Genomic DNA, 24,949 nt, shown 5'->3' with positions numbered 1-24,949 from the left:
CCTCAGCAGATGATCACTCTCTAATCATCACACTGCCTCTCAATGCTTCATGGTAGGTATTACGCATTGAAGTAACTTCCAATTTCCTTTCACTTGATGTACCAACTATGTTTTGAACCAAATATTTCAAACTTGAACTCATCCATAACACCATATTACAATCACCAACAGTCCAGTTAGCAAACTTCAACCTCTTGAAAATATTTGGCAATCAAAGTAAAGGTTTTTAAACTGTTAAACAATCAAATTTGGTAATCTGCTGATACAGTGATAAGTCTATGGATTTACAATGTAAAAATCAGAGGTTTCATTCCTCTTGGTGGACACAGCAAATAGCTCGATGTGACTTCGCTATAAGAAAAACACACACAACCAAATTTTCCTTTCTTGTTGAGTCTTCTTGGTATTGTAAATCTGGACATTTTTCTGTTATTTAGTATATGGTTGTTTATCTCATGCTTGAGATCAGTGACAGTCTTCCTTCTGTCCCAAAGGTTGCATGAACAAAGATACTTAACATCAGTGTCATTGAGAGTAGGTGTTTTGTCTATTCTTATTTTCCAATATAACTGTCTTGGTTTCACGATCTATGGTGTACTTGACGGTGTTCGGAGAGCTTTCCAAGTCTGCAGCAACTTGATGAAGAGTCCAACCAGAATCATGTAAACCATTTATACAAACTCTCTGCTCAACTGACAATTCTCTATATTTTTTTGGACTGTGGCATGACAACAGAATTTAAATATATTGTGTTAAACACTGTTTCTATCAAAATTTATTTGTGGATTGCTGTTCAATTGATTTCTTCAAGCATATAACAGTACTAATTGCTAACTTCTTTCTAAACAGTTAAGACACTGCATGGGGTACCATGACAGTTATTCCAGACTGTAAATTTGATCAGTATGTTCATTCAAGTAGAACCTTTATGACATGCCCTCAGTACAAGTGTATGGAAATTCTTAAAAATGATAAGTATTCTTACATTCAGTTGTCAACAGAAATCAGCGTAGCATTACTACATTGTTGAAATTTACATTCTTTAAGGGTTTGGAAGTAGTTCAATAAAATGAAAAGAATGACAACATCTTTTGCACAGTACTGTATGTTTGAATAAAGATTGTTTTTTTTGTCAAGTTTGTTTATTTTTTTAAAACAAGCTCACTGGTTTTAGTGGAACTCATAATTACTTTGCAATATAGCTTGCTGAACTTTCCTTTATGTAATGGACCTATCTGATTCACTCTTGGCATAGTGATAGGTATGTTGCTTAAGCCACTGAAGCAGTGATCTGCTTCAGTTAGTAGCAAAATTAACAGTATTTTAGAATGTATTTATAAATATATCGAACATAAATCAAGTCACCAGTTAAGCTATACTTAGAATACTGTGTACAGTTTTTGTCTCTTTATTTAGAAAATGATACTTATGGAAGAGCTCAGAGAAGGACAAGAAGTATGATTTCTAATACAAAAGGGTTATTTTTTTAAAACTTGTAATATAGGTAAATAAAGATGTAGAATTATATACAGACTATTCTCTACTTTAAAATGCTTTAACATAGAGAACAGTCAGTCCATGAATAATTCTATACAAAAGGATTATCTGATATGAATAGATATCTTATTTTCTCTTAAGAAACAAACTCTTACTGAAGTTTACATTGTTATCCAGCAATGAATAAGAGCTGAATTCTGAAGACAATATGATGACATGACACAAGTTTAAGCTTTGAAAAATGAGGCAACACTTTAATTAAAGCTTTTATTTTTCTACAGAACTGTGGCAGAGGATAGTGCCATGTGTTTGCTGCATTCTTAGTTCAAAATTTAAGTTCTTTGGAATTTTTCTTTCCATTCAGTTTGAAGGCAGAGAATTGGCCATTAAGCATGCTCTCTTTCAAGATAAGTGGCTCTGACTTTACTTGTGATATTGAAATAGACTGTTGTCTTTTTATTGGTGAATCGTGTAGTAGCTCAATTCTCCATCCCTACACCATAACATGTATTGTTCCAAATGAGGTACATACCAGAAGCAAGTAGTTTCTAAAAATATTACATTTTAGTATTTAAAGCTTGGTTCATCCCTGTTAGACTTTTCAGCTTCTCTGAGATTGTTTAAAACAACTTTTCTTAAAGATTTAGTCATCATTCATTTAACTCAAACTTGTATTTTGCATTTAACTTTTAAAAAACTTTGTTTAACATTCAGGGATTCTATTTTTAGTTTAATTTTCACTTTATCTTACAGGAAGGTTCACATTGAACTGGTGAGAGAAATCTAAAAACGCTTTTTTCATTTGATACATCCTCAACAAACACTTGTTTTATATACTATGTTCATACTTTAATGGTGTTGTTTTAAACTTTTGGTGTGCTATTTTTTTCCTTTCATGATGAATCAAGCAAGAGTTCAAGGAAACACAAATTCATATTTTGTGACAGGTTATTCATCAGACTTTCTGTTAGCAGACCCTACCTGTTTTATGTGTAGTAAATCCATGAACAAGAACACCATAAAGTGATTAACTTATGAGATAAATTTTCATCAGTACTAGTGAAGATCAGCAGCTTACCAGAATTTAAGAGGAGAATAATTATTTTCTCCAAATTAAAGTGTAAATTTAATTTTCATTTTCACTTTTCATGGAGGATATGGGTATGCAGTAGTAATAATGAAAGACCAAATATTTCCTTGTTTCATATGTTATCTAAAACTTTTTATGATTTACATAAAGTGCTCTTGGTCTTTTTTACAAAATATTTAAATATTTTCATTCTATACGACTATAACACGATGTATGTGTATGTTAGGAAATGATTGCACATACTTAAGCAGCACTATAGTTTTTATTGTAATGGCAATAAAACATTCCAATCAAAAAACACTGGTGTACTTAATGAAGCTCAGGTAAACTATGAAGTCTAAAACAAGGAAAAGCCACCTACCCTTATCATTTTGAGTGACTCTTGTGTAACTTCCATTTTCTAATGATTTTATAATTCCTTTTGATTTTAGTTCACTAATGTGAAGGCGAATCTCTTCTTCTGTGCATTGTAATGCTCTACAATATAATGTAAAAAAAATTAATCTTATCATGAGTAAATATTTTTTGGTATAGAAATGTGATATACTACTTAATGAAAATACATATACACTGCTGGCTAATTTCACAGTGTTTACATTTTCCCCATTAAATGCTAAAAAAGTTTTTTTTTTTTATTTTCCATTTTCTTATTTTCATCTTTCAAAGCTCTACTCAAATAAGTGGTTGAGTCTAACAACGCAAAATGCATATTTTTTCTTTATGTTCATTGGCTTTAAGATTTTGGCGAGCAGTGTATCAATGTGTTAGACAGGAAATGACAATGTGTCGCCATAATAACACCACAAACAAAAATTCATAAAAATTTTACACTGGGTATTCAAGATTCAGACAATTAGAAATATAACTGTGGTATATACAACAAACATTTATTTATAACAGAACCCAATTTTAAATAAAAGTACCCTCACAACATGAACAACTTTCACTAGGACTATATGCAAGGGTTTGATTAATCTTTATTGATGTAATTTTTAAATACAACACTAAAATAATTATTTAAAAATAAAACTTATTTTTTAAACCAAAGGTACTACTTTTAATATATAAAAACATTAATATCAGCACAGTCTGAATGGCTTTTCCCATGCAGTACTTCTCAAAAAAATCCTTTTACAGAAAATATTCACCTTTTCTCAATTTTTCAAAAATACTATGAATACCATGATTGTTCAAACCAGTGGAACTCCATCCTATTGATGGAATTTTTGCTAGTTTGAACAATGTGATTAGTAACAAACAAATGCAACACCTGCAAAATATAAACTAATGAAGGTTATTAATGTTGATCCACACACATTTTTCTCTTTTAATTTTTCCTTGTAGCAGTTTTAGTAATTTATTTATGTTCTAAGAATATTACATTTATTTTAGTAAAACACTTTTGTAAATAGCTCGCCAACAAAATTATTTTGTTATACCATGAACTTCCAAAAACAGAACAAAAACAAATTATAAAAAAAGAAAGAAACAGGGAAATAAAACATTCAAGAACAAAGAGAAACCAAAGGCACAGAAGTATTATCAGCCTAAACTCAAAGAGGTTTCACTGGAATAGTAATCATACTTCACAAAATGGTAGAAATACTGTTGTTTATCATAAAAGTTAAGAGAACCTACTTAGCCATGTCAGTCACTTTAAGAGGGTTGGGGTAAGCTGATTCAATCATTTCTAAAACCTTTTCTTCAGTAACTCCCACCATAGTACCAACCATACTTTCATCCATGGAGACTGAAGAAGAATATGAATTATTATTATATAGCTAATGAAAAAGTTATCATTTGGTTGCTTTCTCTACTTACTCTAAGAACTGACTTAACACACATAAAAACACAGTTTGTTTACTAGAAATCTGTACATTTGTTGTTCTAGTTAGTAAGCCTAACAAAAGTTTACTTATATTTTACACAAAATGGGAAAATTTTAGGTAAGATACCTTAGAATGAACTAAGGTAAGAATGACATTCAAACATTTATATCTTCATAAGTGAAGCTTGAAACTTTTTGTTTTAAAGTTTTCTTTAAAATGTAGTATTATTAAACAGATTATTTATATTAATTAAATTAAGAAATAGATGACTTGTATATATGAAACTGTTAAACACACACATACAACCCAACCACCTGTGACAATAACACAGACAACTGCAACAAAAACAAATTATTTTTAGCATGAAGTGCATTAGTTTTTGCTACATGTTTTTAACTTCAAATGTTAGAAACACAATAACAAATGTTAACTTTCAAAGCGGTAAAAACATTTCTTTTCACTATAGGTTTGTAAATAAAACTACTAAATTGATGTTTTCATTATTATTTACTAAACATGTATGGGAAAAAACCAGAAATAAAAAGCCAAAAGTTAACATTTTCTAACACTGAAAATGTCTTTCATACGTAGCTATTTGAACCTTTGTTTGCCCACTAGACATTGGTAAATGTTTTTGAACAGTCCACCAGCCTTTTATACCCTATATGTTTTTGTATTATTGCAGCAACATGCGACTGCCCTCCAGCAATCCCATTGTGCTCTCTATACTACAGCAGGTGGTTCCCTCTACCATTGCAACACAATCTTAGTTTTGTGAATTATCACATACAAACCCCAAAACACTGGCAACTGGAAGACTGGAAAGTGGGCATTTATTTTTTGTTTAGGATTAAGCACAAAGCTACACAATGGGCTATAAGTGCTCTGTCCACTACGGGCATCGAAACCCAGTTTTTAGAAGTGTGAGTCTGCAGACATGCCACTGTGCCATTGGGGGCAAGAAAGTGGATGAGAGGAGGTAAGTACCTATTAGAAATACATTTTCAGTGTTAGAGAATGTTAACTCCCAGAATGGTACTATCTCCACTCCCCCATAACTAGAATTCCACATTAGGGAGGTGGAAATGTTGGTGAAGGTGCAAAACCAAATAATCAAGTGGAGATTGACTGCTACAAAAAAAAAGAAGCAAGTATACCACAATTAAAATAGGAGGCACACCTGTAGGGTACAGTACTACTTTTAGAAACAAGTGTGCTCTTCACGCAGTAAAGAAAACATACAGGGTGAAAACAAATAGAATACATAGCTAGGGCTAGATAACCATATATGAATAGATCAAATGTGGTCTGCCTGAGCATAAAACATCTATGAGAAGTGCCTTTCTATATGACATAGTATGGCAAGTGCAGTCCAAAGACAAAAACAGCATATAAGCACCTTATATAAGTTTGTAAAATCAACAAATACAGTTAACTTGGGCAAAAACATTCCAAAGAGGTGCTTTGAATTTTTTTTTTAAATCACGATAGCCAAGTGAGGTCCATCCAGGCAAAAACATCTGGGGGAAGCTACTTGGAATACATTGGTTTATGTCAAGTAAAGTCCATTTGGAAAAAAAAAAAACAACATCCAGTGGAAGCACCTTGGTTGAGAATTTCATGCCATATTGTGTGAATAATACAGAGCATAATGATAGCCCCCTTTTCACTGAGTGGGTACATATGGCCATGAGAATTTATTATACATTATTCCAGCAACTGGGAACTAGAAGTAGCAAGGACCCCCTGTGCTACACTAGAATAAAGAATAGGTAAGAGATGTTTGAGATTTGGAGGAACAACCCACTTGAGATAGGGCAACTGGTGTCTGCTTTTCCCTATTTTGAAAAGCAGAAAGATCCAGAGTGTAAGAAACATTGGCCAGTAAAGATGGCCAATATCCCTATCTGCTTTATAGGTATAGATAACCACCAGAAAATCATCCAGTGGTCTAACAGAAACACCTCATCTTCACAGTGTAGAGATATGATGCTGAGATATAAAATACAGCATGTCTTACAAGGTAACACACACACCAGGCAAAATCCTTAAATATGATGTGCAAGCAATGATTAAAGGAAAAATATCATGACAAGCAAACAGCTATGCACAGAATTGCCACAGGAAGAAGATGACATTTGCCTGAGGGCTGGCATAGTGAAGTCGTGCAGAGAAGGAGTGATGAAAGTATAAGAAGTTATCTACATACCAGCTTGGATGATCTCCTCCAAACTACAGTGGTATCAACCAGCTAGAGACAGAGTTAAATGAAGAATTTGGTGTGAATAAACAATATGTAGATGGAGAATGGCCAGAGACATTTCCAAATATGCCAAATGTAGGGGTTGATGAACCCAACCTGCAAGTGTGGTAGAAAACTCAGGGTTAACAGAAATGCTACAGAACAATTACACAGGAATGGAAACAATGAAAGGAGACAATAAAAGCCAAACAACAGAGCAGAGAAAGAACTGAATAAAAGAGGGGGAGGACTGAGGTCATAAGAGAAATATGTTACAAGCAATAAAGAGCAATAGGTTTAAAGGGAGAACCAAATAGGATAGGAAGAACAATATGTAGAACCCAATCTGACAGAGCAAAGGAAACATGTCAAATGGACCAGATGAAAGAAATGGAAGAACCTGGAGAACAGTAACTTTAGAAAAATGGGATAAAGGAGGGAGTTTGACAGGCAGCTCTATAAAAAGCGACAACCAGATAAAGAGCTGGAATAGGTGAGGAACAGAAGTAGAGGAGGATTAGAAATAATTGGAAATAGGCCAAAGACTGAAGCAAAACTTATGCCTTTGGCACATAGACAAAGAGGTGGGGAAATTATAAACCACCATATGAAACCTGAATTGATATGAACAAAACAGAAACATCTAAAAAATAAATGAGTAGAAATTTCAACTTGAAACATATATTAATTGGCAGTCAAGCACAATTAAAAGTGTGTAGTCACATAGAAAATGTGTTAAAACATATATCTATAAGTTAGAACACCAATCAAAAAAATGAAGATTGTGCTGTGACAGTAGAAAAAGCTATCTGTGCAAGTATAGAAGGTGCAATGGGATTGATGGAGGGAGACTGGTGCACTGTTCAAAAACTTAGCAGTACCCAGAGGGCATATGAAGGTCAAAATAGCTATAGGTGTTAAAATCTCACATCAGTAAGTGAGACTGTTGATCAAGAAAGTGAAGATTGGCCACAGCTGTGCTAGCAAAGAAGGTGTAATGGGATTGGTGAAAAGTGATCAATGATCAGCACATATTGCTGAAATGATGCAAAAAAATTTAGGGGTATAAAAGACTGGTCTACTGTCAAACAAATTTACCAATTCCCACAGGACAAATGAAGGTTGAGATAGCTATAGGTGAGAAAAGGTAGTACTGTTTCAGTAATCCTCAATTCTTTTTTATTGCACATATTCAGGAGATAATGGAGTTACTTAATCCTTATTTTCTTGTTATATTAGAGTTACTACACCTGTAACACATGCCACTGTTTCTAGAAAATGGCATTACTGAACCCAAGTGAGAGAAGACTAAAGGTTGGTGAATAATTAAATTAAACCAGAAAAACAGTGCAGTTCAAAGTGTTTCTAAAAGATTTGAATCATAAATGACTAACACATAGGGGAAAAGGGACATGTGTTCCCTTCCAACCATTTTTCCAGTCAATGTACTTATACTGTGTTAGATTACATATGCTTTTGTTTTGCATTTCATCCACATTATAACAAAGACAGTCATGAATTGAACTATGTATTTCCAATACGTTCCATGGGCATTTATAATATGTATTAGTGCCTGAAATTCAATACAAACAAGTGATTTGTCTACTTAATTAAAAACAGTTCTTTCTTGTAAACAAAATATATTGTTGGTTTCTTTTATATACATATTGTGAAAAATAGGTAATGGTTGCAACTTTTTGAAATCTCACACCACATTTAGTTGTGCATATGCTTGTGCAAAGCCTGCAAGGACATTCAAAATTCCTGCTAAGGCTGTGACATCCACAGTTTCATTGACAAACTAGTAAAGCATAGTATGAGTCAGTAACATTCATAATCTAACCATGCAGTTTGTGTACTGGAGTAGCAGGTTAGGAAGTACACACTTGAAGAAATTAAATGAATGACACCTTTATGACTGGATGAAGACCGAGTGGTTGTTCCCTTTGTGTTCTCCAAGACATCCAGTTTGGCTTTCTGAGAGCCAATAGTCAGCAATGTGCCATTTGGAAGAGCTAAAGAATAAAGGTATATTGGATTTTTTTGTTTCTTCAAAAAATGTTACAAGCAATACTAATTTTAAAGTGAAATTTATTATGCATATGATGTAAACAGTGCAAGAAGTCAACAGTACACAATTTTTAGAACTTTTAAGCTATAATTGCAAAGATACAGATGTCTTTCCTTTATATATACAAAACCTATATATGTCTGGCATATAGATATACCATGCATTTCTAGCTTCTTTTAGTATTATAGCATTTATTCTGAAACCATTCTGTACATGTGCAAGTTCATACAACAAGTGATGAAGAAAGCTGTTAAGTTTATTTCATTGTACCTGGCCTTGTTCCTCTGTTATTTTCAAGTAGATAATACTTGTCCTGTTCATGGTTTATATTACTGCATATTGAATACCATGTGTGAATATTGACAGCAGTGACCATTCAAATGTAATTCAGATGATGCTTCAAGGTTATGGCCTCAACTATGCTTGGATAAGAATGACCAGTCGTGTGAATAGCACCAGTTGCTCTGAGTAAATAATTTTGTTTCTTTTTTTGCAAACTAAGAAACACCGGGTTTAGTCAAACTGGTTCAGGGATTTCATCTGAGGATTTAAATGTAGAAGATCCAGTAGAAGCAATTGTCCCATGCCAAAAGCAAGTACACAAACACACTATGTTTATATGTTAAGACTTTTATAATAAAGATTATTTATTTTGTGTTTCACTTTGTGATCAGTCTCCTTATTTCATCCATTTTCATGACTCAGTTATTCACTACTTCATAATTCATATCTTGATTGAATCTTTTGTTATTAAATAATCCTATCACATTGTTATAAAGTTAATTCAGTTTTATCAGGATGTAAAACAAATTTAAAATGCTTCTTAAATCGTCTGAAGCCAGAAGAAACTAATGGAACTATTTATCTTATTGTTCATGTTACACAATGTAATTTATTTTAGCTTTGAACCGAAGGCAATCTAAGTTGACTGGTGCAAAAGTTATATAGATGAGCACTTTTCAGAAGGTGTTCAAAGAGAGCTCATGGAGTGTGATACCCTAAAATATACAGTCACTTCTGTAGAAGACTGCACTTTATCTGTACCAGGATATACTTTGCCTGCAGTGAAAATAGGTGTTGCTAAGCCAGACAGCAAAAAAACAAGTCCAAATTTGTTAGTGGACAAACTAGTGTAGAGTGGCTACAGCATTTTAAACCATACTCAGTGGATCAACTCCATTCCAAAACCAGGAGGCATCCGACATGAGGCTTCCAGTATGCAATCACAAGCATCTTCATCTCAAGACCAGAAAGCAGAAGGGAAACAATTACTGTTCTGATAACCAAGGCAGGACACGTATGTAAACCTAGCATATAACCAACACTAGGCCATGTGGAAACTTGACATTCAGGCAATGACAGGAAATGCGAAAGCAATGATGGTGGGTCAACTCTGGTCCAAAACCAGGAAGTGTCAGGATTTTTCATCCAGTCCATTGTAGAAGGATGGTGAGGACTAATAATGGGTGATCCAGTACCAGACTACCCAAGAACTGGCAACCAGGCAGTAATATAATGAGAGAGCCAAGTGGAAGGGTGAACTTCATGAGGAGTATTAATCTTCTAGTCTGTCATAGGAGGAAAATATTGATCATCTACACCAATAAAACACCATTGCCTTTCTCATGACTGAGTGAAATTGTTCACACACACAGATACACACAAGAAAGCCTTCACAGTCCACCATCCCAGCAGCTAGGAACTGGTTTATGGCAAGGACACCCATACTTCACTAGAAGAGGGGGCAGAAATGGGGTTGAGAGTCCAGGTGACCATGAAAACATTATTTTGAAAGCAGGCTGTTTCCAGTTTATTTAACTAGGACTAAAGGAATAGGCAGTAGTCACAATACTACTTTAGTCAAGATAGTCCATGAGTTGATGTAGTCTGGAAAAGACCTTATTTATGAAGCAACTTACCACAAGAATTCCTATCTCATCATTGAGTGTTATAGATAAAGGTCTCACATTGCACATTTAATGTTCAGTACACCCAGACAAGCAATACTCACCTCAGAGCAGGATCCATGGATTTAGAAAGAGACAATTATAAAGGTAAGAATTACAAGAGATAAAACATTAGAACTTCTATTCAGAGCCTGTATGGGATTTGGAGAATGGTGATGGAGAGCAAGTAATACCCAGATGGCCAAGTGATGCAGGTAATGTGCAACAAAAGTGTGAGATTCAACCCACATGCCAACTTGCATAACCTCCTCAAACAGACAATGGAAGTAAGCAGCCAGAGTGGTGATGGATTTGGTAAGAAGAACCTTGTGAAATGAGACAAGAATCTTTGGTAAACAAACTATAAGCAAGAAGTATGAGTTGATAGAGTAAGGGTAACAAGAAAAAAATCTTGAGTAAAGGGGGAGTTCCAAGGAACAGAAACCATAAAAAAGAACTGGTCTTGAATACTAAGTACTCCATATCCCTCAAACAAAGAGAAGAAGGCTGGACCTTACTGAGGTAGAAGTTAAAGAATACTCCTAAAAGAATAAAGTATTGTATGGGGGTGAAGTGTGACTTCTCCAGTTTAATAAGCCACCAGAAACAAGCAACCTCCTGAGAAAAGAGAAATGTAAGGTTGCCAGAGGTTTCCTAGGAAGGAGCCAAAAGAAGTCAGCCACTCATGTAATGGTGAAACTGCAGTTCCAAGTTGTGAATATGATGAGCATAGGCTCCAAGTAAGTAACTAAAAACATGTGGAACTGACTCCAAGCTAAATAGAAGGGCATGTAGTTGAAACACTTGACTCCCATGAACAAACCAAAGGTAACACCAGGATGCAGGGGAAATAGGGTTATGAAGAAAAGAATATGAGACTTCAACCTTCATGATCAAAAGATCTGGAACAAATCATTTGCATGTTTGGACTAGTAAATGCCAAATCAAGAAGTGATGAGTGTGATCTCTGGTATTGATGGAGTCAATTGTGCTAGTAGTGTGACACACACTTCTATTGGTGGAAGATTGTTGCATGTCACAACACAGTTATACCACGTGTAAACATATAAAGTTTGGTGGGTGCCTTTCAGCTAGTGGAGAGTGAAAATTGTGCATATAGAGGGCAGCACAAATTTAGGTTTGTTTTGTTTTGGAATTTCGCACAAAGCTACTCGAGGGCTATCTGTGCTAGCCGTTCCTAATTTAGCAGTGTAAGACTAGAGGGAAGGCAGCTAGTCATCACCACCCACCGCCAACTCTTGGGCTACTTTTTTACCAACGAATAGTGGGATTGACCGTAACATTATACACCCCCCACGGCTGGGAGGGCGAGCATGTTTAGCGCGACGCGGGCACGAACCCGCGGCCCTCAGATTACGAGTCGCACGCCTTAAGTGCTTGGCCATGCCGGGCCCACAAATTTAGGAAACTTGTGAAAAGAGATAAGATATGATCTGGGAAACAAATATTAAACAAAAATAAAAAAAACTAGAAAGAAAAACAGCCAAAGGTGTCTCAGGAGCTTAGTTTATCTAAAAACAGTTGAAATATGGTGATAAGTTTGCACTTTATTTCATCATGACCATAAAACTGCTCTGAATTTTACTTATGCAATTTCTTTCTGCTAATCAAGTTTCTCTGCTTACTGAATTTTTAAAATAATATTAATTTTATATACATAAATAATATCTTACTTTAAAATATTACATTGGACCACTATAAAGATGCAGTAATTGTACTTGAAGAATTATCATATTGAATTTTATGGTGAAAAAAGGCCTAGCTGATAGCACAGTGTAACATATTAAGTGTAGTTGAAACATTATTAAAATACTTGCAATTCTTATTGGATTGATAAAGCAATATGTAATTGAAGTTATTACTAGTCTTACTGTAATACAATATTTGCCACTTAGTACTAAACTAGTGGATTATGTTCTGCCAGCATCAGTATTTAACGTTTACACATTTTCCTTCAACATTGTCAGCTTTTACAATACTTGTGTAATTTCATGTATATACTTCATAAATGGTATATACAAACATCTTTAGTTTAAACAGTCATTAATACATACTGTCTATACTTTTAAATAGTTGGAATTTGATCAGTTAACACTTTGCAGCTTATGTGTACTCATTGCATGAGACAAACAATGCAAATATTTTTCTCTGTCAAATAAAGAAGTTTAGTAGGTAATATAAATATAATTTTGTGGCTTCACCACATCATTACAGTTCATAACACCAACAATGCTCTATATGATGATTATGTATCTTCCCAATAGCCTAGCAGAGCATTTTTCATTGGAAAAGGTCTAACATAAGGTTGTCATGACCAAATCATCCACTTCTCCTTTCTCTGCAAGCTTTCTGTATCTCATCTAATTTACAAGAATGATGGCTTCCCATTTCTAATTTCAAATATGGTCTAACAGAAACACATAAGTGCTGTGTTTGGCAACTTGGCCAGTATGTTTTCATGTGGAATAGCAGGATTGTTCTTTCCATTCTCCAGTTGTTTCTGGTATGCAATGGTTGACAGGCAAGTGTGACTAGAAACCTTATCTTGGTCTATGTTGGTCTTAACATTTTACAACATACCACATTAAGCTCACCATGGCTAGGGTATGACTCGTAGCAGTCTATTTTAATTAATGTTAATTTGTTTTCCAATGCCTTTAAATACAAAGGATATCTTTGTATTATAAATTATAAATCCACAATTTGAACAGTCTTTATGATGTTAATGTATGAATATTTTGTGTGAGTAAGTGCTTGTTGAATTACTTCTCAAAAATGATAAAATATCAGAGGATGTTACAAAATGCCAAACAATGTTAAAATTTAGTTCTTATACATTCCGTTCAATTGCAACTTTATATCGACTGTGATCATCGCATACCATGCTGATTTATTTATTCCAGCCTTATGTATAAAACGTTTCAATAAGGTCTGGTAAAAATTTGTTTACTGTTTAATAACGATTTCACTATAGGATAGAAAATTACACCACAGCAATATTTTTAATTTCACATAGAGTACACTTACTAGGCCTAGCTGGAGGCTCTGCCATTTCTTCAATCTGTCTCATTTCCACTTCAATCTTCCTGATATTTTGGTATTTCAACTGCATTAGCTTCATTATTCCCTTGATGAAACCCACATAATCTGCAAATCAAATATCATAATTATTAAAAAGGTGTTAAATGCATTAGTGCAATGAATTATTACTAGCAACTAGTTTAGTATAAAATTTTGGATTCACTAAGATACAAATGATTTACAAGCACTGGACTGTTTTGTAACAAATAGGAAATGCACTACATGGCATGTAAGTTAACAAAGCCATTTTACATAAAATTTGAACATTACACAAACCTTTATATATATAGTAATGCACTGGGATATTATGATATGTTTTACCACCTTATGTACATACTGAACAACATTGCTGGCCTTGAGGAACTGTTTTGTTGGCATCTTGAATTTAATGTTATGTCTTTGCTGCAATAAGCACTGGCCTCAACAAAGATGTATACAAAATGTTGTTTTTTTGACAAGACGTCTTCCTATAATGTACTGTCATTTTTACTTCATATAGTTAAGAAAACTTACCTCTTGGAAATTCAACAGGGCTTACAAGTTCTTTGAAAAAGTTCTGAGCACTTCGCATCTGGTCAGGCTCTGACACCTCAGATTTGAACCAAAACTTTAGTTGACGGCTTTCCTGCCAACAAGTAATTGTTATTAAGTTATTGTTTCGGAAAAAAAAATGTAGTTGTATTTATGCTTTCATTTAGATATTACATCTATCCATGTAACATATACCTTCTGTTTCATATTTTTAGTTTTTTAATACACTTCCCTAAAACTATATAATACAATTATTCTTAAACTTTAGTAAACTGAGAACCCACATTAATTTAAAATACTCTATGTACCTGAAAAGATCTGTTCAAAAATTAATGTTTTAATTCATGCAAGTTAAATTTTTACAAAGATAATTTTTCATTCCATAAATTAGATTTTGTATAATATTTAAATGAAATTTTGGATGTGTGTTGAGTAGACTCCCATACTCCTGGGGATCCATGAATCACCATTTGAGTAACACTTATACAACGTGCAATAAGTTAGAAACGTGTTTTCTCATTAGTGCAGATAAGACCAATAAGAAGAGGGGGGGGAAGAGGAACATTTGGCCCAGGCCTCAAGCTTAAAAGGGGGGCCCCAAATTTAGATATTGTTTTAACTTTTTAAGTTTTGCAACTTATTTGTATGCACAGGAAAGGGCTAGAATGGCTTTTTATTAAAAGATAAATAATGTTAATAAATATAAGTTAAATAAAAACATTCAAATTATGTTTCACTTTTCTTTTGGAGCTCATGATTTTCTTACTTTAAGAATTTCTTTTTGAGTTTAACTGATTAAGTATGTTTTATTACAAGTTACAGCATTTACTTAATTTAAAATATTGTCTTATTTTGTTTTCATGTGTCATAATTTTTTTTTTACATTACAACTGGAGGCCTCAAAAGATAGAAGTGACCTGAGTTTCTCCTAAGCTGTGAGAGGTCCTGAATTAGATAAATAAGCATGCAGCAACCAAGAATTCTTTGTGTTTTAATTCATATAAAAGCATTCTGTCGGCATTAAGTTTTAAAATATTAATAATTTAGTTCTGCTTAATTTCAAAATGTTACAAAGATAGTACTTTTTATTTAAGTTTTATGAATATTACAGAGTTATTAGCTAATTTAATCTCATACTTTACAATAGAGCAGGTCCAGTAAATCTTTAACAGTTTATGATTAATATACTTGTGGCTTTAGAATGCCAAATATTTATGCTTTCATCAGGGGATGGAAAAATCAGTTAAAGGGATAGATTAATATTTCTTGACTTATTTTCTCATTAGAAAAGAAATGTAAGAGACAATCTCGTTGAATTTTAACAAATTATCCAGAGGATTCATAGAATAAATGTCTCCATTTGTGTACTGAATATTTCAGACAACAGAATAAAAAGACAAAACTTAAGATTTGGATGAGAAAGACTAGGCTATCAGCAGTACTGTATTAATATCCTATTTGTACCATTGAATATATATAAGCCACTAGATTTTTAAAAGCTCACTGATGAAACCTAAAGGCAGTTTTAACATTCTGTATTATCATAAGCATTGGAATTTAAGAAGAAACCAGAAAAAGTACACACAAAACAATAAGAGGCAGAGAAAAGTTTATTATAGGAAATAAGTAGTTATAAGGATAGGCTTAATTGCTACTATTGTAATGTTAGAAGTATAATAAATAAAATAGATGACCTTAGAGCATACGTAGGAATGGAGGACTTTGATGTGATGGGAATAATAGAAACATGGTTAAACAAAGATGATTTTGATGACATAAGTGTTTTGAAATACATTTACGGGCTATTTAATAAGGATAGAGTATTACAGAAGAAGAGGAGAGGCTTTATATGTAAAATGTGAGTTAAATCCTGTTCAAGTTGAGGGTATTGAATCCATTTGAGTTTCTATTAGTGGATATAAAGGGAGGACAAATTTAGTAGGAATTTGCTACAGACCATCAAATGAAACTGATGAAATTAGTGAGAAACTTGACAATGAGATTAAGATTTCAGCTGTTGATGAAGTCATAATTATGGCATACTGATTCAGAAACAATAGAGTCAAACCATGAAAAAGAAAGTTTTTTGAAAACTCTTCAGAATGGCTTTCTTCACCAATTACTCAAGAAACCTACTAGAAACAACACTGTTTTGGAATTATTGTTAAATATAGAAATAATTGAGAAAGTAGAAATTTGAGAACATCTTGGTACAAGTGATTATTCCTCCATTAGGTTTGATGTTTTGCTGCATATAGAGAAAAGGAATAATGATATTTTGGTTACAAATTTCAAAAAGCAAATTTTGAAGGTATGTGACAAGAATAATCTGTTGTGGATTAGGTACATGAGTTATTTAGAGACATGATTAGATGTGAAAAGTTTTATAAATTCAAGGTAAGCATATTCCTTATATAAAAGAAAAGGGTTGCTACAAGTAAAGTCTCAGGTTAGCTTACAAAGAGTTTAAGAGATAAAATTAAAGAGAAACATAAGAAATTTAAATTGACTGGTATAACAAGAGACTTAGAAGATCACATAATATCAGGAAGGTTGAAGAAACAGGAAATTAAGACATTAAAAAGGATATATGAGCAAAGGTTGGGTGTAAAGATTAATAGTAAGGATTTAGTTAAATACATTTATTGCAAACAAAATGTTAGAATAGAGGTAGGATCCTTGAGAGATGATAAAGAAAGCCTTATATCTGATGATTATGAAATGTCTGGGTTATTAAATTTTGCTTTTTCTTGAATTTTTACCAAAAGATTTAAGCAGTATTTCACATCTTCAACAGTTAATAGATGGAAACCAGATCAAGCAAGATAAATTTATTAATTCTAAACTGGCTTAGAAAAAATGGCAAGTTTAAAAAACAGTAAGACTCCTGGACTAAACAATATTTCCTCAAGTGTCTTGAAGGAGGGTATTAAAGACTGGATATGTGAACTACTTGCCATTGTTTTTCTTTGTCAGTCCTTGAATAATGTGCATGTACCAGAGGATTGAAAGTTAGCTAATGTAACTCTTCTTTTGAAGGAAGGGGATAAAATTTGCCCTAGTAAATATATACCCATTAGTCTTACAACAATTGTAAGAAAAGTTTTAGAAAGTTTGTTAAAAGGTGCTTTGCAAAGTCATTTTACAAAGTTTAGAATATTATTGGATAGTCAACATGGTTTCACTAATAAAAAATATTGCCTTACAGATCTTCTGAAATTCTTTGAAAAGGTTACTGTTTATGTAGATGAGGGTAATGGTGTAGATTTGGTGTATCTGGATTTTCAGAAAGCATTTGACAAGGTACCACATGAAAAGCTTCTAAAAAACTTAAAAAACATTACAGAAATAAATCTATATAAAGATAATTTCATAAATAGCTAAGGAAAGGTAAACTATGATGATATTAAATAATCTCTTTGGGTGTGGAGGATAAGTTAGTAAATCAGAAAGAAAAGTGACTGGATGAAAGAAAGCAGATGGTTGTTACAAATAAAGTTAAGTTACACTAGATTAGTATCACAAGTGAGTTAACCTCAGTGCTCAGTTTTAGGACCTTTGCTCTTTTTTGACCCACATAAGTGAAATAGATGAAGGAATGGTCAACAAGTTACTAAAATTTGCAGATGATGTTAAGGTCTTGGGTGTTGCTAGCTGTGAAGAGGATGTTGCTAATTTACAAAAGGATTTAGATCATTTAGTGAGTTGGACAAATAAATAGTAGATGAGTCTTAATTTTAATAAATGCAAGATAATGTATATAATAGGTTATCATAATTTGAATTGTAAATATAATTTAGATTGGAATAGCCTTAACAATGTTACAAAGGAAAAGGATCTTGATGTAATAGTCAGTTTCTACAGCCATCCATGCAGAGTGCTGTTAGAATTTTGGACTGCACCTACAGAAATATTGAGTACAAGTCTAAAGAGGTTATAATTTCATTGCATATGTCACTGGTTAGGCCACACTGGGAATACTGTGTTCAGTCTTGTGCTCCATACCTTAGGAAGAACATTGAATTGTTGGAAAGGGTTACTAGAATGGTGCTTGGGATGGAGGGGTTGTCATACGAGGAGAGGCTGAAATTTCACTATTGTTTTATCTTGAAAGAAGAAGAGTTAATGGATATCTGATTGATATGTTTAAATTTGTAAATGTAATTGATAGTGTTGATGCATCACTTTTTTTCCATAGTAAACAGTGAGAAGAGTAGGACTAGGAGACACAAGTAGAAACTTTGGCAGGGTAGAAGTTATATTCAGCTAAGACAGTTTTATTTTTCTAACAGGGTGGTTGGTCTATGGAATGGTTTGCCTTCAGATGTTGTAGAGGCAGTACATTTAAACAAGTTTAAGAAAACGCTTGATAAGTATATGAATGATAAGGGCTAGCTTTAAGTTTTTGTGTTTTTTTAAGTTAATTTAGTTTAAGAGTGTGCAACAGCCAAGACAGATCAATAGGTTCCACATTGTACCAAAATGTTAAACAATGTTAAATAGTAATATTTATCTTTTGCATATTTATTCCATATTAAAGACTGTTTGGTGTAGTTATTGTTAATTCATTTGTCTTTGTAACTCACCGATGTCGAGGTTATTGAAATTTCTAGAAGACCTGAGTCATAAGTGTATAAATAGTTGTGACCAGATGAGTGGAAACAGAGGAAGAGAGAGAGAAAGAGTAAAAATAAAGTTATATGAAAAGAAAATTTTGGCCTGATAAAAGCTCTAAAACATAAGTTAATAGCTATAGGAGTAAATAGCCTAACAGTTGACATTTTAGAGCAAGAATAACAGTTTGAAAGAGATAATGAGAATAATTTGTTGTTTCAAAGGGTGTTCTGAAGTAATTGAACCAATGTATGTCAACTTTAATGAAAAGCAGACAGTTATTAGAAGTACTAGAAAGCAGACAATTATTAGAAGTACTGGGAAGCAGACAATTATTAGGAGTACTGGGAAGCAGACAATTATTAGAAGTACTAGTAAGTAGATAATTATTAGAAGTTCAGTATACAATGGCAGTAACTCACGTGACAATGTAAGTAAATCATACACTGATACTATTGCAATAAGAATGGAGAAAAGAGCATTACTTGCCAAATGAATTCTAAACAAGTGAATTAGCCTAAGTGAACTTTTGACATGAAGAAGAGAACCATATAGTATTTAAAATACTGTTATGATCTCCATAGTGTAAAGAGTGTTTATACATACATTCAACTTGTTTTGAATATTTTGCATGCTATTCATTTATTGTTTGAACTTATCTCCAGGAGATCACAGACACCTACTGTAGCAGAATCCTTTGGCCAACACACCTATATATTTACATTACTACATATTACTAGAAAGAAGTTTTTGAGAGTTAGTAATACTAATATAATAACAAATTAACATGCACAATACCTGAGTGTGTGTATTGTTTGCTGCATTGGTCAAAAAAACTTTGAATTCCAAAGAAAGTTGAGCAAATGACTGATCATCATCATCTGCAGAAGTACATAGTATTTTATTGATTAGTCAGTTTTTATGGTACAATTATGCAACAAAATGTTCCACACTTTCTTACAAATACTGGGGTCTCACCTTACTTCACACTTTATAGAAAGAAAGTGCATACATAAAATAATTCTCCCTGTAAAAGAATTAGGTTTTTGATTTCACATATTTCTGAAGAGGAGAAAACATTAGACCAAGTAAATATATATATCTACATGTATGTATGTGTGTGTGTGTGTTTTTAACGCCCAGCCCTATTCGTTTGCGGAAGCCATTCTCTCACTTTTTGGGTTTTATTTTCTTTTTCTGAATTACAGTTTTTCAATTATACAAAGAGGCAAAGAAAGCTTTTGGTTAAAAAATGAGATTAACATAGTTCATTAATTTTCCCCCTTTTCTTTATTTGTCATAAATTCCGTATTTATGAAAAAATGAAACAAAGACGACTTCTGTTTGACATGGACTCTGAAAACAAGAAACAATCATGAAAAAAGGTGCAAACTTTCTTTCGAATAGATCATTGAAAAAAAAAACTATCTTTTTCGAAAATTACGGGCGCGAAACATACGTTTGTTGTCATTTTTTACTTTTATATATATACACACATACACGATTTTGTAAAATTATTGCAAGTTGAGCTCAGAGCGGACACTATAATTGAAGTTGGTTGTAATTAACCACAAAGTTACACAATGGGTAATATGTGCTCTGGCCACCACAGGTATCGAAACTCGGATTCTAGCATTGTAAGTCCGCAGACATTTCGCTGTGCCGCTTGCGGTCTATATTTAAAGTCAATAGTATTAGATGTAATTTATCACATAATGACACTTTCATGTTACACGTTTTAAAATAAACTCCAACATATGAAAGTAAATACATTATGTTTTTGTAAAAGATTCTCAGGAAACATTAGTACTAATAAACAAAGTATGTTAGATAAAAAACTGGTCCGAAACTCTATGTTTCTTTCATACTTATTATTACAGCATTATCCAAAGTATAAAAACAAAACTGCAGCAATTTGTGAAAATAAAAAGAATTACATACTTTCGTAAATAAACATTTTTCTTATTTTAAAAGAGGAAAATAAATAAATCATAATAACGTTCGTGTGTTGTGAAGAAGTTAGATAAAGTTCTACCTGATGACTCTTCCTTGTTGATAACAATCCCCTTGTGGTCCCCTCCTGCCACGTGCATCACAGAGCTATTATTTACGTCAGTCTGCTGCACTCTTTCTATCTTAATTCGGGTGTGACCATGACCCCTTCTGGTGGGGGTCATTACTATCCTTTCTAGAAATACACACAAAATGAACATAGGCAATACATTCATTAAAACCTATATCAATCCGAGTATTTAAAAATAATAATATTGTTTATTGTACGTAATTAATGCCATAACAGTATAAGTGATGAGAAAGTATGATAACAAAGAATGTATTTTCAACACTATGGTATCTTATGTGATCAGTCTGTCAACACAGTTTTCAATTTAACTCCTATATCAGAATTCTTGTAAAAACAAAAAGGCATTTTAATCAATATTTTATATCACTCCCCCATAATGTATAAAACAAAAACCAACAACAAACATTTAACACCCAAAAATATCAAAACATATGTTATGAAGTTCTAAGCAAAAGAAACCTGAATTAAATTAAACAAACTTTTAGAACTTCAACCATGAATGTTAGAGAGCTCACCAACAAAATATGAGTTTGGATTATGCAATACAAGTGAAAATAAGATTACTGTAAGTTGTTACTGTATATTAAACCATTTAAGACTTAGCTCACATCAAATGCCCGAACAAAAACTCGATTTTTACAGGCTTAGTCACTGTAGCAAAGAAAACAGCTAGCTAGCATTCCTATCAAGTGAAGTGTATCAACATAAAGGTAATTTGCGCCTCTTGAACCATAGGCAAAGTAGTTACTTGCAGATCGGATAGAGGTTTGTTTATTTTTTGAATTTCGTGCAAAGCTACACCAAAGCTATCTGTGCTGGTCGTTCCTTATTTAAGAGTGGAAGACTAGAGGATAAGAAAGTCATCGCCACCCAACACCAACTCTTGGGCTACTCTTTTACTAACAAACAGTGGGATTGATCTTCACTTATAACACCCCTACGGCTAAAAGAACGAGCATATTCAGTGTGAAAAGGATTCAAACCCGCGACCCTTAGATTACGAGGCGAGCGAGTATCTTAACCTCCTGTCCATGACGGTCCTCCCGATAGACGGCTTAATATTGTTTGTAAGTTTATACAACCTTTGTATATAAATCATTGTTTGTAATAACTGTATGCAATAATCATTATTATAAATTGTACTGTTGTTTGTATATTAAAATATATCTCTGTTAAGAAAGAAGACTGTTTCAATCTTGTTGGCAAATGTCATAAATATGATATTTAGTGACATTTAATTAAATTTTAAATTAAAATTTCCAGCTATTTGTGATCGTAATACGTAACGTCATATACAAGACGCTTGTCCGAGATAAATTACACTACTTAACACATTAATAAAGTAACTACCACAAAGCCAAAACAAAGAAACGGCTTAACCTTGGTTAATAAGACGTTTATATGTTAAAGTAACCTTTATCCAGTCAAAAAGTAAAAAAAAAAAAAAAAAGAAAGAAAGAAGGGATAAGAAACAAATGAAGCAAACTAAGATGAAAAGTGATCAAAAATACAATAGAAATATATATATATACACACACACACACACACACCAAAGCTTTTTTATTAATTCTCGTATTTATGACGCCATGTTGTTCAATATAGCGTTCATTTACAGATGTAGCTGTCAAATTACAAAAGAAAATAAACCGATAATTAATAAGTAAACACCATGTTTTTTTCCCACACCATATTTTCATAACCACCACATGAGCCCTGTTCCTGTAAAAAAAATGTCATGGCTTTGATTCCAGGTCTTGTCTGAATGAGTATACATCTATTAAGTGGAAGTAGGGCAAGGCGTGATTCATCATTTGTCGCTCCACTGGGCATCTAGGATACAGTAGGCCTTATGAAGTCTGTACACTGACACAGAGTTCAGTTGTAGATGTAGAATCTGGTTCAGATTTAGAAGTGTCCTACCACTGCTGTGAACGATTCTCACCTGTTGAAGTGCCCAAGCAACTGACCATCGGACTGGACACGGTTCTGCTTTCAGATAATGGTACTCCGGGATCTTGTTCGCAACCAACGCTTCCGTTCGATTGATTATTTTTACAATGAGTAAACTTCAAATGTCTCGTTTGACCTCTTCTAATAGATCTTAAGCAATCTGGAGTATTTAAAGCTTTTAACTTTATGTCAATGCAAAGTTACAAACAAGAATATTTTGCGAGATAACTATACAGCATTGGCTATGCAATGAATCATTTGTACATCGGACAACGTGACTGATCGCTAGATGTTTGATTTGCATTCACATTTTATACAGTAGTATTGTCTTGGCATGGCTGTAATATTAGGAATTCTAACAATGTTTTAATTGTTCTATACAGTATATTTGGACTTCTCAGCTTATTAATACCCTAAATATTTAAAACAACTTATTTATTTCAAATTTTAAAATTTATCTTTAACGCATACCGTAGTTCCTTCCAATACATATAAATGTTGATAATGTTATACTAGTTCTTTGGACCCAGCATGGCCGAGATGGTTATGGCATTTGACTCGTAATCTGAGGATTGCGAGATCAAATCCCTCTTGTCTTATACAGCTAAATTAGGGGCAGCTAGCACAGAAAGTCCTCGCGTAGCTTTGCGCGAAATTCAAAAATAAAGAAACAACTAGTTCTTCTCTTAAACGTTCAAAGAGATAAACTGTTTAAAGAGATAAACTTTGTCTAATGAATTTTACAAAACAATCAACTGCAAACAAAAGAAAATCGTATTAAAATTATACTTTTGTATAGTGATGTCATATATGAAACGTGGAGTAAAATCAAAACAATACAGGGAAGCAAATGATAAAAGGAGGGGCTGAACTACGAAAGAAAACGAAAATGGTTGTTTTTAAAAAGTTTATTAAAAATCTATAAATGCAAGTTACAATAAAACAAAGACATTTAACCGTTTTCCATCAGTGGTGTCTATATTCATAAGGCCACCCGATGAGACAATGGTAAGTTTACACAGTTAAAATCCTAAAATATGTAATACGATTCCTCGTGGCAGACCCAGTAGATTGTTCTCAAACAAGCAACCAAACAGCCAACACCAACATTATCCATTAGTGTTTGACTCGCATGCGGTGCTCTGTCTGTGTGCGACAGACATGGCACTTGTGACTCGTATTAGGCAAGAAGTGTAAGTAGTACTATTGTTACTTATCATAATTATTTTAACTGGATTACAGTATACATAATTAAAGTGGCTACAGCAGTTTATTTATCTACGCAAAGATATTGGATAAGTTTTAACATATTTCCAGCCCTTCAGTTATTATACTGGGGGGAGGGAAGCTTTCCTTCTCCCTTTTTACTCCACCACTGCTTAAACTAACAAACTTTCTAATTTGTATATATACATACGCATGTATATATTCAGAGCAGATTAATAAACACTATCCAAGCTATAGCTTGTGCCCCGTCAAATGAATCTTTAAAAGACTTTATAGAGGTCAAAGACCATGATATCTCTTCATCTTTGATTATTGTCGTTTGCTAATCCTTTCACGAATAGGACAATTTCAAGTTATTATTTATAAATAAACACATTAGACGCATAGCTAGCTAGCTTATGAAGTCTGAAATTCTTGTTAAGAATGTGTTTTCGGAAATGACGTTTCGCTTTTTTTTAAATATAAAGTTATTCTTAACATACATATACAATGTATATTATATGAATACATATTTTGTTATTGCTGTACTGATTTTATTTGTTTAATTTGGAGTGTTCAACATTTATTGACCTATATATCGGGTCCTTGCTTTCTCTTAGCTAGGGGCCCCATCGAGAGCTTCATCTGATCCTGTAAAATATATACAATTAATTTATTTATGTACAGATATGTTTAAGGTGATTAGTTAATATATCCATTTTGATGTCCTGTTTTTTTCTCTTCCCGTTCATTCAACAAGAATAAACGAGTGGAAACTTTCAAATTGA

The 24,949-nt window shown here is 33.1% G+C and overlaps 1 protein-coding gene across 6 annotated transcripts in view; it reads right to left on the bottom strand.

Moving 5' to 3' along the window:
- The window catches only part of LOC143255252 (uncharacterized), a 96,401-nt gene that overhangs the window by 15,095 nt on the left and 56,357 nt on the right, over nt 1-24,949 (bottom strand). For 5 of the 6 annotated variants that reach the window (XM_076510627.1, XM_076510628.1, XM_076510624.1 and 2 more), the window contains 7 exons: nt 20,958-21,110; nt 19,721-19,803; nt 14,291-14,402; nt 13,724-13,843; nt 8,569-8,673; nt 4,226-4,337; nt 2,949-3,064 (listed from right to left, as the gene is read on the bottom strand). In XM_076510627.1, the coding sequence (XP_076366742.1) occupies nt 2,949-3,064; nt 4,226-4,337; nt 8,569-8,673; nt 13,724-13,843; nt 14,291-14,402; nt 19,721-19,803; nt 20,958-21,099 (790 nt within the window). In that variant the 5' untranslated portion in view covers nt 21,100-21,110. The remainder of the gene's footprint in view (nt 1-2,948; nt 3,065-4,225; nt 4,338-8,568; nt 8,674-13,723; nt 13,844-14,290; nt 14,403-19,720; nt 19,804-20,957; nt 21,111-24,949) is intronic. The other variant, XM_076510630.1, reaches the window with a different exon arrangement.

This window comes from Tachypleus tridentatus, chromosome 7 (genome assembly GCF_004210375.1).
Source record: "Tachypleus tridentatus isolate NWPU-2018 chromosome 7, ASM421037v1, whole genome shotgun sequence".
NCBI classification, from domain to species: domain Eukaryota; kingdom Metazoa; phylum Arthropoda; class Merostomata; order Xiphosura; family Limulidae; genus Tachypleus; species Tachypleus tridentatus.
Note: the sequence above shows the minus strand (reverse complement) of the source record. Positions and strands in the feature narration are given on the sequence as shown.